This window comes from Clinocottus analis, unplaced genomic scaffold, assembly GCF_023055335.1.
Source record: "Clinocottus analis isolate CAN_PGR_092001 unplaced genomic scaffold, fCliAna1.0.p SCAF_74, whole genome shotgun sequence".
NCBI lineage: Eukaryota > Metazoa > Chordata > Actinopteri > Perciformes > Cottidae > Clinocottus > Clinocottus analis.
Genome location: NW_027176234.1, coordinates 10,596 through 23,860, shown reverse-complemented (window position 1 = coordinate 23,860; position 13,265 = coordinate 10,596). Strand labels below are relative to the sequence as shown.

Genomic DNA, 13,265 nt, shown 5'->3' with positions numbered 1-13,265 from the left:
AGTGCTATCAGTAAGAGCATCTAAGTTCAATTCAATTCAGTTTATTTGTACAGCCCGAAACCAAGAATACAAGATTTGCCTCGGAGGGCTTTACAGTCTGTATACATGACATCCTGTCCCAGGACCTCACATCGGATCAGGAACAACTCCCCAAATAAAGATAGTAAAACCCTTTAACAGGGAAAAGGGGAACTCCAGACAGCCACGGTCCCAGGGAAAGGGGGTGTGGAGGGGAGGGGCAGCTCCAACTCTAGACAGCCACGCTCCATGGAAATTTGAGGCAAGAAAGCACAGAGGTTCCCAGAAAGGAGTAGAGTTAGTAATGTGCATTGAAAGACAATAACTTATCCAGAAGGAGAGAAGAAAGGAGACGGGAGATGAGAAAGAAGAAGAGGAGAGAGGAGCTCAGTGTATCCTAAGATGCCCCCAGCAGTCTAGGCCTATAGCAGCATATCTAGGGGCTGGAGCAGGACTAACCTGAGCCAGACCTAACTATAAGCTCTGTCAAAGAGGAGAGTTTTAAGTCTACTCTTATCAACTAATCACTGGTCTAGTCTCTGTAATAAAATGTCATGATCAATGGTGTCAAATGCAGCACTAAGGTCTAACAGGACAAGTACAGAGACAAGTCCCCTATCTCATGCAACTAAAAGGTCATGAGTAAAGGTCACTAGTGCCGTCTCTGTGCTACGGTGCTTTCTAAATCCTGACTGAAACTCCTCAAATACACTGTTGTTAAGTAGAAAGTCACATAAGTAGTTTGTGACTACCTTCTCCAGTATCTTAGAGAGAAAGGGAAGGTTAGAAATAGGTCTGTAGTTAGCCAACAGCTCTAAATGGAGGGTGGGCTTCTTAAGGAGAGGTTTAACTACAGCCACTTTAAAAGACTGTGGTACATACCCCGTTAGTAAAGACCCATTAATAATATCTAATAGGGAGATGCTAATTAAAGACAAAACTTCTTTAAGCAGCCTCGTCGTAACAGGGTCCAGGAGACAGGTACAGGATCTAGAATAAAAACCATTGAAGACAATTGGTGGAGACCAACGGGAAAAATCTATCCAAACACATCAGGGCCCACAACCGCCTCCAAGTCCACCCCATGGTTTGTGTTGTTATTTCACACTGGATGGATTGATGCAGACAGACACACTGCATCAGTTTCATAGCAGTTGAACCTGGATCAATTTCATACAGTTATCCTGTCTGGTATGTCTGTAATTCATCCCGCTGATGGAGATCTGAGCGATAACACCAAATACCGCGTTGGCAGAAGCTCCGGCTTGCTGCTGTTGGCTCGGATCAAAGATCAGTTACCGCTGCAGGAATCCAAGAAACTAATAACTGTCAGCAGGCTCGTTAATGAAAAGAACCAAAATATGTCAGCGGACACGTCTTAGGGGGCGTGTAAGGTCATGTGACACATCATATAGAATTAACATCCAGCTTGAGATACAGATCTGAGATCAGAGGACTTCTACTGAAGGGCATTGTCACCGTTCAACGATTGTACAAATAACCAAAAGTCTTCCGACCTTATCAATATTTGACCTTCACAATGACCTCCAGAGTGAAAGGCAGAAATGAAGACGTTAAAAGTAAAAAACTACACGATGAAGACATACTGGAAACTAAAGACTAACAATGCTCGACCAGCCGCACTACAACTGTTGTAGTGTGCACTCGTCTGTTGTAGTATGCACTCGTACGAGTCTCTACTGTTCTCTACCAGCACTAGTCTCTACTGTTCTCTACCAGCACTAGTCTCTACTGTTCTCTACCAGCACTAGTCTCCACTGTTCTCTACCAGCACTAGTCTCTACTGTTCTCTACCAGCACTAGTCTCTACTGTTCCCTATTAGTCTAATAACAGATTCAAATGAATACACTGATGATAACTGTCTTCATTACCACTGATGATAACTGTGTCTTTATTGATATTAATACACTAATTATAACTGTCTTTATTGTTATTAATACACTGATGATAACTGTCTTTATTAATACTAATAGACTGATGATAAATGTTTTTATTAGGCTTGTTTAGATGAGCCATTTCTTCGCAGAATTGATCGCCGGCGATCGCCGCACAATGCATGCTGGTTAGATTTGTGTCCGGCTTGCTCTGACGTCGTGCACACGTGGATTCTCTCATGCGAGCAAGGCGGGCGTCGATTTCAGAGGCAGACGCTGCAGCAGCTCTCCACCGGCTGACTGGCCCAGTGCATGATGGGAAATGCCGGCTGTCGCCACACAAGAGAGCTGATTGGCTCTTAGATCTGACAGGAAACATCATGTGTTGTAGAAAATCCTTATTTTACGTGTAATTTAATACTTAACGCTCAATTGTTGACTATTAGTCTCAGGTTTGATCTAAAAACATATTTTGAGTGGTTTATAATCCAAAATTGAGTCCCTTCCCTCTGGCAGGAGGCTGAAGTCCATCAGGACCAGGACCTCCCGCCACACTAACAGTTTCTACCCAGCAGCAGTCGAGCTCATCAACAGAGCCCGGGTTCACTGACTGACTCTGTCTCCCCCACGACCTTCCCTTGTCTCCTTCTCTCCCTTCTCTCCCCTGCACATCTGTCCACATCGCACATTCAAAGTCACTTGCCACTTTTCCCAGCACCTGTCACTTTCAACATTCATTACCTCATTCCGTGCACTTTACTTTAACTTTACCTTTACTCTTATTAGTGTTATTATTATTGCTCGTTACCCCTTTATTTCTTATTTTTTAATTGCATTGCTAATTACTTACTGCAAATTTACTGCACATTCCTTATTTACTTACTTATTACTTGTTCTTATCCAAATGTTATTTTATACTTTCTTTTGTATAGTTAAATGTTCTTTGTTGTTGCTGCTCTTGTTGTTGTTGCTGCTCTTGTTGTTGTTGTTGTTGTGTTGTGATGCACCTCCCGCCAGGACAAATTCCTCATTTGTACTAACTCACGTGGCAATAAAAAAGATTCTGATTCTGAAAATTGCATTTGTATAACACACATCAAAACCAGTAGTAATGTATTTCGTAGGCAGACATAAAAACAACAAAGAATGCAGATATTACACAAATATATATATATATATATATATATATTTATTGTGACATATGAGTGAAATCAATCGTGAACCGTGAACTACAACTAGACTACAGATCGGAACTAACAGGAAGTATTTTATTCTGTAACTTCCTGTTAATCCTTTAAAGGCAGCTGAAAACTGTCCGACTTGACCTCCGATCGTCACAGCGCCTCCCGCAGCTCTCTGGACTCCAGGAGAGAAGCAGCTCTCACGAGCCTGTTGACTGCTGTATAACATAATCAGCTGCTCTGACGTCATCAGAATCAGACGTCGCATCACGTGACGCGTTAGAGGAAACGTCTTTTCCCCTAAAACATGTTTCCTCGTCTTCCCCTCCTCGTTTGGTTTCTACCGCTAGAAAAGGAAACGAGGACGCCGCCAGGAGACACACAAACATACCACCATCTCTGTTGAGCTTGTCGCTAACGGGCTGCGACGCTGTATGATGACGTAGTGTGACGCCGTAAAATGACGCTAAACATCACACACACACACACACACACACACACATCCGGAAGCTGCGCTGCACGCACGCGCCAAATCTGCAGATCGTCGTGAGTACGTTGTATTATTGTTTAGTTGTGTTGTTGTGTTGTTGTGTTATTGTTAAAGCGGTTTAGTCTGAGAAACAATCACCCTGACTGAACTCGTTCCTGTGGGAAGACTGGTAGCCACCAGCAGGGCGAGCAGGCTGAGCTGCAGCTGCGTCAAGACTTGCGCATTATATGTAGTTATAATATGTAATACTTGTGAATTTACTTCCAAATATGTTGTTAAAATTGCAAACAATAATGAACAAATGAAGCTAAGTTTGTCTGCACAACTACCACTTTCTGTTGAAGAGTCAGGACTAAACCTGGAGAAGTTCTTGAATAAACTACAAGTAGCCTACAAATCTAATGGGAAGTGACCGTTTGCATGACTTCCTGTGTATTCTTTAAAAGCAGCTGCTCTTGTTTGCTTTCCAGATGATGAACTAATCCTGTTCCATTGTGTCGTCTGTAGCTAAGCAACCAACCGCAGGCGAGACCAATCGGGATGCACATGAGTGGTCATGTGAGGCGTTGACGCAGCCTAAGACTTCCTGTTTGTCTTTCAGTTTAAACGGATGGAGCTTCAGTCTGCAAAGGTGGAGACGCTGAAGGAGGGAGGAGACGAGAAGAGAGGAAGGGAGGAAGGAGGAGGACAGAAGGCAGCGATGAAGAGAAGACACGAAGAGGACCATGGCCGAGACTCCCCCCCCGAGAAGCTGGTAGATTCCGTTCTCATTCTCAACCCCTCCGATGGGTTGTGATAGATTATTGATCTGTGGTTCTTTCAACAGGCAGCGGTGGATCACAACGTGAAGGTCGCCAGTCACTACAACCGCCTGCAGGAAGTCGGTCTGGCGGCGAGAAGTCGAAGCAGAATCTTCTTCATGAGGAACTTCAACAACTGGCTGAAGAGCGTCCTGATTGGTAACTGACCGTTTATCCAGAGCTGCCAACTTTTCAAAAAACCTTGGCGTGAGACTTTGTCGACGGAGGGGGGTCCCTCAGTTGCGGACACAGTCCCGCGTCTGTTTGTGGTAAACAGGATGTCTGCGCAGCGAATAGGTTTACAGATGCGCTCCTTAGCGGCATCTATCGTCGGGGAGTTTGAAAAGGAACTAGCGCGCCCCAGACTTTTTTTTTGGCGTGAGATATTGGTTGTGTGGCGTGTGAGCGTGTGAAAACTTGAAAAAGTGTGTGTCACACAGCGAAAGCGTGAGAGTTGGTGGCTCTGGTTTATCGCTACGTTCCACAGGCCGGCAGGAACCCACGAAGAGAACAATGTCCACACCGGTTCCACGGCTCACACTAGAGTTCTTTGCTTTGAGCTGGATTAGAAAACATTTGGTGGCAACAGATCAGTGATTGGGTTAGGGTTCTCTGTAGACATTAGGGTTAGGGTTCTCTATAAAGTTAGGGTTCTCCTTTAAGTCAGAGTTAGGGTTCTCCGTGAAGTCAGCAGGGTTAGGGTTCTCCATGAAGTCGGGTGGAAGTCGGGTGGAAGTGGTGTGGGTTCTGCGGGCTGAATGCATGCCAGACTCAGGTTGTACTCCTGGGTTCCCTCATTTAGTTTAACCTTACGAGCCAAAGCATTTGCTCATGGTGGTGTTCTCCTAACCCGAAACGGAGGAACCGGCTTTGTAATTGAACCCTGTAAGACCCGTTGTTGTAAAATTACAACGTCACTTTTATCTCTTCAAAAAATACATTTGCAAAAACGTTTTTTGAGGAAAGACCACATTTACATAGTCAATGGGTCCTATTGTCTTGCCATTGGATGTAAGTGTGTGTGTAGGTCTGGCCAGAAGGCCTTGAACTCACTCTACCTGCAAACTTTTCTGGAAGCGCATCTTCTTGTTTCATTCAACTGGATATATCAACATTAAAGTAAATAAATTCCATGAAATATTTTTCGGGGTGATTGTTAGTGTGTAGTTCATGTAAAAACTAAGTTTTTGTGTAATTAATGCATCACATTAGATTTTCAGCTTGTTATGTCATTGTTGTAATTTTACAACGTTGGGTCATAATGGTAGCTAACATAGCATGTGCACATTGCACACTCCGTGGAGACATTACACTTCTCAAATCTTCAGAAACAGGATAAATACTTACAGAAATATAATGTAGTTGATGAGTCACACTTTACAAAAGGGTTATTTGTTATAATTCTCAGTTTAGACCAGATTTGAATAATTATAAATGGGTTATTTTAACCCTAACACTACGTTATTTCTATGTGATAAAGTCAACTTTTTTTTATCTGGACTTTGTTTGTTTGCCCAAATATCTCCTTGTTACACAAGCTAGATCATGTGTGTGGAATGATTTGGAGGATGGTCGTGCAGGGACAAGTGTAAATGTTTAGGAACCTGGGGGCTGCATGTATGCTGCGTTGTTCAGGGAAAGGTGTAAATGTTCTGCTATGTGGGGATGTAAGAGTTCTGGGTGGGGTTGTAGTTTCCTTTTGTAAATGTAAGTAGAGAGCCATTAGGCGAGCCAGACAGTATTGTGTGCCATCAGTGTAATGTATTACCTGAATAGGATTCATTTGCATTGGAATTAGTTATACTTGACCACCAACATGGTTGCACATTTCCCGGTGAAAGCAACAAGAGGACGCTGCAGACATTGCGTGAAAGAATATTCTAATACGCTCTGCAGGAAGTGCAACCTCCATCTCTGCTTTTCAGAGGAAGGAACTGCTTTGGGACTACCTCTGCAAGTAAACAAGGGAAACTGATGCTTTATAGTTTTCTATAACATTTTATACAGTTTTTGGAATGTTTTTCAAAAATATTATGACTCATAAAAAATGTAAGCAATACACACTCCAAATTAACCAGTAGTTGTTTTGTGCATTTGTTCTGACGGTTTGAGAGCAAATGCTGAAATTCTGCTACCAACAAGGCCCAACGTTGCAATATTACGTTTCCCTAAAAACTTACAAAAACTTTTTAAAAAAATAAATCCTTCATTATCTGCATCAGAAGACTCTTACAACATCATCTGACTTAAAAAATAAAAAAATAGACAATATTTTTTATGTTTGAGTCTTACAGGGTTAAATGTGTTGGATCAGATTAATGCAGATTTCAAAAAGAACTAATACATATTTGTAAAATTGTTCAAGTTAAGTTTGAGAACATAATTTTGGTGGTTGGGGGTCAAAGGAAGTTATTCTAGTTACCTTAAGAAAAAGCATGTGGTTTTTCATTTTGTTGGCTTTGATTGGCAGGAGAGGTCCTGGACCGGGTCCGGGGGGCGGGGCCTCAGCAGATCTCTGTGTTGGACCTCGGCTGTGGGAAAGGAGGCGATCTGCTGAAGTGGAGGAGAGGAGGGATCAATCACCTGGTCTGTGCAGGTAACTGTTGCTGTTGGCTTATTGTTGCCGTCTCCTTTCCTCAGCTTCTATACACCTATTATTAAAGAGCCTCCTGACGGTTGCCCTCTTGATGGTTGCCATCTTGACGGTTGCCCTCTTTACGGTGCCCTCTTGACGGTTGACCTCTTGACGGGTGCCCTCTTGACGGTTGCCCTCTTGACGGTTGCCCTCTTGACGGGTGCCCTCTTGACGGTTGCCCTCTTGACGGTGCCCTCTTGACGGGTGCCCTCTTGACGGGTGCCCTCTTGACGGTTGCCCTCTTGACGGTGCCCTCTTGACGGTTGCCCTCTTGACGGTTGACCTCTTGACGGTTGACCTCTTGACGGGTGCCCTCTTGACGGGAGGCCTCTTGACGGTTGCCCTCTTGACGGGTGCCCTCTTGACGGTTGCCCTCTTGACGGTTGCCCTCCTGACGGTTGCCCTCTTGACGGGTGCCCTCTTGACGGTTGCCCTCTTGACGGTTGCCCTCTTGACGGTTGCCCTCTTGACGGTGCCCTCTTGACGGGTGCCCTCTTGACGGGTGCCCTCTTGACGGTTGCCCTCTTGACGGTGCCCTCTTGACGGGTGCCCTCTTGACGGGTGCCCTCTTGACGGGTGCCCTCTTGACGGTGCCCTCTTGACGGTTGCCCTCTTGACGGTTGCCCTCTTGACGGTTGACCTCTTGACGGTTGACCTCCTGACGGTTGCCCTCTTGACGGTTGCCCTCTTGACGGTTGCCCTCCTGACGGGTGCCCTCCTGACGGGTGCCCTCCTGACGGGTGCCCTCTTGACGGGTGCCCTCTTGACGGGTGCCCTCTTGACGGTTGCCCTCTTGACGGTTGCCCTCTTGACGGGTGCCCTGACAGTTGCCCTCTTGACGGTTGCCCTCCTGACGGGTGCCCTCTTGACGGGTGCCCTCTTGACGGGTTCCCTCTTGACGGGTTCCCTCTTGACGGTTGCCCTCCTGACGGTGCCCTCCTGACTTAATAATGAATGCGTGTATTCTTTTCAGATATAGCTGGTGTGTCGGTGGAGCAGTGTCAGAGTCGGTATGAAGACATGAAGAAGAAAAGTCACGTTAACGAGAAAATCTTCAGTGCTCAATTCATTAACGCAGACTGTTCAAAGGTAAGGCAGCTTATTTATGGAGCACATTTCTACAACAGCTACTGTAGCTATACAAGCGGCAGGCTGTCGTCACCTGCTGCCAGGACGGAGTCATCAGAGTATTGTAACAAAGCATTTCAATCGGCTCAGGCATTGAAAGGAAGCACCAAAATCTGCATTGCGTTTGGGTCCGGTAGGCACCGGTCCTATAGGAACCCATCCTTGTTCGAACACCACCTGCAGAACCTAACCCCAACATTATCCCAACTATGCACAGGAGGTTTTGTCGGAGAAGCTGGACGACCAAGAGCAGATGTTTGACATCTGCAGCTGCCAGTTTGTTTACCACTACTCCTTTGAGAGCGAACAGAAGGCCAACATGATGCTGAGAAACGCCTGTGAGCGTCTGAAGCCTGGAGGCTACTTCATCGGAACGACCCCGGACGCCTTCGAACTCGTGTAAGAACAAAGCTTTTTACCAACACGACTTTGCTTCTTGCTGCGTTTTGCCTGGAAGTTCAGTTACTGAAGGTGTTTTCAGATGTTGAAATAACCTTTTGTATTCTCTTCTGTTCTGCTCATTCTCCACAGTAAACGCTTGGAGGCGTCGGAGTCTCTGTCCTTTGGTAACGAGGTTTTTAAGGTTTCCTTTGAGTCCAAAGGGTTCTACCCTCTGTTTGGGTGTCAGTATCACTTCAGCCTCGAGGACGTTGTCAATGTTCCAGAGTCCCTCGTCTACTTCCCTCTTTTTGAACAGTGAGATTGCAATAATAATATTAACACTTCACTAATGGTGATATTAAACATGTTTGTGTTGTGTGTGTGTGTGTATATATATATATATATATATATATATATATATATATAGATATATAGATATATAGATAGATATATAGATATATAGATATATAGATATATATATAGATATATATATAGATATATACATAGATATATACATAGATATATATATATATTCAATATAAAATTTAAAAACTGTTCATGTTTTCATAGTGCTTGACTAATAAGAAAATCATTTTCAACAATCTTTACTGTAAAACTAGAATTTATATTTTATTCAATTTGTTTTATGAAAGCCAATATCTCTAATGACAAATTGGCCCCAGAGGGCTTTGTCACTACTTTACAATACCTTCTAATCACTCGACTGTACCGTTTTAAAACATTTAAAATATAGTAAGAAAAAAATAAAATAAATATTGCTGTTAAGAAATAAAATGCAGTAGTGAGATGCAGAAATTGATATCTTTGAGTCTGGTTCAAGGCGACAGCAAACAGAAGAGTCTTCAATCTTGATTTAAAGGAGCCGAGGGTCTCAGCAGACCTGCAGCTTTCAGGGACCTTTTCCAGATATGTGGAGCAGAAAGCTGAACGCTGCCTCTCCATGTTTAGTTCTGACTATTGGAACAGAAAGTAGTCCAGAACCAGGTGACCTGAGGGGTCCGATGGTTTATTATGTAGACCAGTCCCAGACCACATGAGGGGTCTGATGGTTCATATGATAGACCAGAACCTGACTGAGGGGGTCTGATGGTTCATATGGTAGCATCAGATCACAAATGTATTCAGGCCCTCAACCATTCAGTGTTTTCTAAACCAGCAGCAGGATTTTAAAGTAAATTCTTTGTAGACAGGAAGCCAGTGAATATCTTTTAATTACTCTACTATGCTGTCACTACTGTACAATACCTACTAATTACTCAATTATAGTCACTAGTGTACAATGCCTTCGTGGTTCTCAAGGTTCTCTTGTACTTAACTGATGTCTCTGTGTTTATTGCAGCATGGCGAAGAGGTACAACATGCGATTGGTGTTGAAGCAGAGATTTTCTGAGTTCTTTGAAGAGAAAGTGAAAAAGGAGCATCATCGCAGTCTCATGATGAAGATGATGGCTCTGCAGGTGAAATTAAAATAGTTTATTTTCAATCAATGAGTAGTAAATGTTGTATTGTCAAGTGTTAGAGCAGAGGGTTAAGCCCCTTCCACAGGACTAATGGGCACTCTGGTCAATGGATCCTGATCTCCTGCACTTGTTACGGCTTAGCATGGCTTGCTGACTACACTGCGGTGTAGTTGGCTGGCGGTGAAAAAAATACTGTGCTATATCATGAAACTGCCCGAATCTTACAAAATACTGTGATAAGAATTTTAGCTCATACTGCACAGCCCTACTGCCGTCCTTCTGACACTAACCTGCTTGCACTCACAACCAATGACCGGGAGGCCCTCTTGGCCGAATGTGGCTGTCAGAAGCATCAGGTTATGGCAGCTTTCCGCTAATGGACCTTGGCTCTTGGTAAGGTGCTAGGGTAGGTTTAAATATGTAGGATTTAAGCTGAACAGGAGGAACTCAATTACTGTAACGCGTTTTTAACACCCTCTCGCCGTCGCTTCAACATGCACCCATTTTAACAGGATCCACTCTCTTTGTTATAATAAGAGGGCCTTACTTACTTTAACACACGCATATTTGATTTTCACTTTGTTATAGTTGTCTTTAACCTAAATTCACCCACACTACTCCGTTGCTCTGCTTCCTTCACCAGCTCCCCAATGGTAGAATGAGTTCCTCAATGGTAGAATGAGTTCCCCAATGGTAGAATGAGTTCCCCAATGGTAGAATGAGTTCCTCAATGGTAGAATGAGTTCCCCAATGGTAGAATGAGTTCCCCAATGGTAGAATGAGTTCCCCAATGGTAGAATGAGTTCCTCAATGGTAGAATGAGTTCCCCAATGGTAGAATGAGCTCCCAATGGTGGAATCAGGAAGGAGTCACAGTAGTCTAGGCGTGGTTCTAGTTGTAGTGTCACAGGTAGCATGTGTTCATCGTGTAGATCATTCTACACTGATCATGGAGTTGATGTGCACTCAATACTTCAATTAGCATCTAGTTACTGTTCAGTGAATCTGTGCTTATGTATTTTCAGCCGTTTCCTTGTGAGGATGGAGCTCGACAGGCTGCAGACGGCAGAGGCGAGTATGGCCATGCTGAAGAGCACAGTGTTGTAGCCGGCGTCCAACTACCACTGGTGGGTCTTCTGAATGTCTGCTTCCTTTTGGTTCAGATGGCTTTGTCCATGTTGACTCATGTTGGTCTAACACAGTGGTTCTCAGACTGTGGGCGCACCCCTCTAGTGGGATGCAGCGGTATTACAGGTGGACGGAGATGCAGATTTTTTTTCTTTCATTTTCAGAATCCTTTAATTGTCATTCTTTATTCTTCTCTGCATTTTACGATCCTTCGTGATTAAGGAGCAGTGGGCTGCTGTGAAGTGCTTGGGGAGCAACCCCTAACCTTGCATTGTTCTAACAAAGTGATTGCACATTTTATTTGTTTTTGTTTGATGAAGCAATTGGGTTTACTTGAAAGAGATTTAATTTCTTTTATTCAATTATTTGAAAAAGCACAGACGGAGTCACAAAAAGTTATTTTAATAAAAATTCATTATGGACCATTTTGTTACAAGTTTGTTGAGGTGTGAACATTTTGAAAAAAAAATGGTGTGAGAAGCAGTTGTCTAAGAGCCTTGTTTGTTTCTGTGCAGGGCACTCTCAGCAGATCTGAGTGGGAAGCAGCCAGTAAGTGTCTTTAATGTCCCTGTTACTGTTGAGAATTCCTCACTGACACATTCAGAAGTTAAAATCAAGCCGTTTGATGAATTCCAAGACAGCTCTTTGTGATGTATATCTTCACAAAGTAAATCCTATGTTCTCGGTTCTTTCCAGGTATCTACCTAGTGTTCATCTTTCAGAAGATATCTTGATGCTCCAGACAAGTCTTTGTTTCCAACCTCACCTGTTGTGCAGTGTTACTTTTGTTACTTTTAAGGCATTTTTTTTTTATAAACTATGAACTTTATTTGTTTTGTTATCTAAATAAATTCAAAGTAAATGTAACATTGTAATCATTGTTTTTGAATGGTGCGTGTATACAATATCTTGGCAATGTCAAGATTCACGCGGTTAGGGTGAATTGTACTCCCATAGATCTCCATCAGTCGAGTGACTGAATCTTGTAATGGTAAAATATGTTATTGCAATGTTATGTGAATATAAAGTCTAAACTGATTTAAATGTTGCTCATAAATGGTCTGAACCAGATGGGTTAGGGGGAAAAGGAGAACAAAGAACTGCTTTCCTTGTGTATGCATATAAAAATCTTTTTAAGGCCCTTTCTGCAGAAGGATCTGCAGCGCCCCCTAGTGGACAGGGCTTGGAACAGAGTGTTAACTGTTTGATTAAAATCTTCAGGTCAGGTGCAAATTCTATGAAATCGGAGTAACTGAGATTTAATGAGGCCTGCAAACGTGTGCTTAGGATGAAAACTGTTTTTGAAAAGCAAAGCATGAATGTCCGTCTCCATAGTCTACCATAGGTCCCAAAATATTTTTTTTTTAGTTTGGTATAATATCTGGGGTTTTTCAATTGTCTGTAACCCTCCCACAGGTATTGGGCTATGTCCATAGTGACAATAGCACTTCCTTTATCGGCTGCCTTAATGATTATGTCTTTATTTCGTCTTATTTATCTTATGAGTTTCTGCGAAGGTCAAATTTGCAGGTGCTTTGGTGGTAATATTTTGGTTGGTGGTGAGTCCTTAACATACTCTGATGGCTCCAACCGTCTCGGGTACTCTTGAAGGTCGTGTCGACCCTGGTTGACAATGTCTTTATTAGTTCCCTGAGTAGGAATGAAATGTAACCAGTTGCTTAAAACTGAGAGTTGCGCCTCAGCACACTTGAACCTTTTTATAAGAACAATGACTGTTTCAGGCCCCTCCTCTACAGGTAGGTTTTTGGGGTTGCCTAATTTAAAAGAGCAGGAAACATATTGAATATCACCTTTGCTGTGTTGGGGTCCAGTGATTCTTATCATGCCCCGTCTGAAACCTCTCGGCCGCCAGCATTGGCAGAAGATCCTCCGGGCTGGTGATCTGGGTGTTCAGGATGCTGATTAAGAGATGCTCTCTATGAGGCATCTCTGTGTCGCTGTTGATTTCAGGCATGAACACCCGACTGCATGGGAAGCGCTAGTTCGCCATCCTCAGCATTGCTTGCATCTGTTTGAAGGCCGTCATCTTGTTCTTTTGTTTTCTATTGTTTATGCCGAAGTAAAGAACCACGACTTCCACCTCTGTTGATCTGGATCTTTTCTAGGA

At 43.4% G+C, this 13,265-nt stretch overlaps 1 protein-coding gene across 2 annotated transcripts; it reads left to right on the top strand.

The window, feature by feature from the left end:
• The first annotated feature begins 3,370 nt into the window (after positions 1 to 3,370).
• rnmt (RNA (guanine-7-) methyltransferase) lies at positions 3,371 to 12,004 on the top strand. Of its 2 annotated transcripts, none has more exons than XM_068567016.1 (11): positions 3,371 to 3,641; positions 4,187 to 4,339; positions 4,412 to 4,544; positions 6,856 to 6,981; positions 7,994 to 8,109; positions 8,366 to 8,547; positions 8,680 to 8,844; positions 9,890 to 10,007; positions 11,035 to 11,136; positions 11,653 to 11,686; positions 11,834 to 12,004. In XM_068567016.1, the coding sequence occupies exons 2-11, from the start codon at positions 4,196 to 4,198 to the stop codon at positions 11,869 to 11,871; spliced, it is 1,158 nt and encodes a 385-aa protein (XP_068423117.1). In that variant the 5' UTR covers positions 3,371 to 3,641; positions 4,187 to 4,195; the 3' UTR covers positions 11,872 to 12,004. The 2 variants fall into 2 exon arrangements, with proteins under 2 accessions (XP_068423117.1, XP_068423118.1); XM_068567017.1 differs by having other exon boundaries at positions 3,371 to 3,645.
• Positions 12,005 to 13,265: the final 1,261 nt, after the last annotated feature.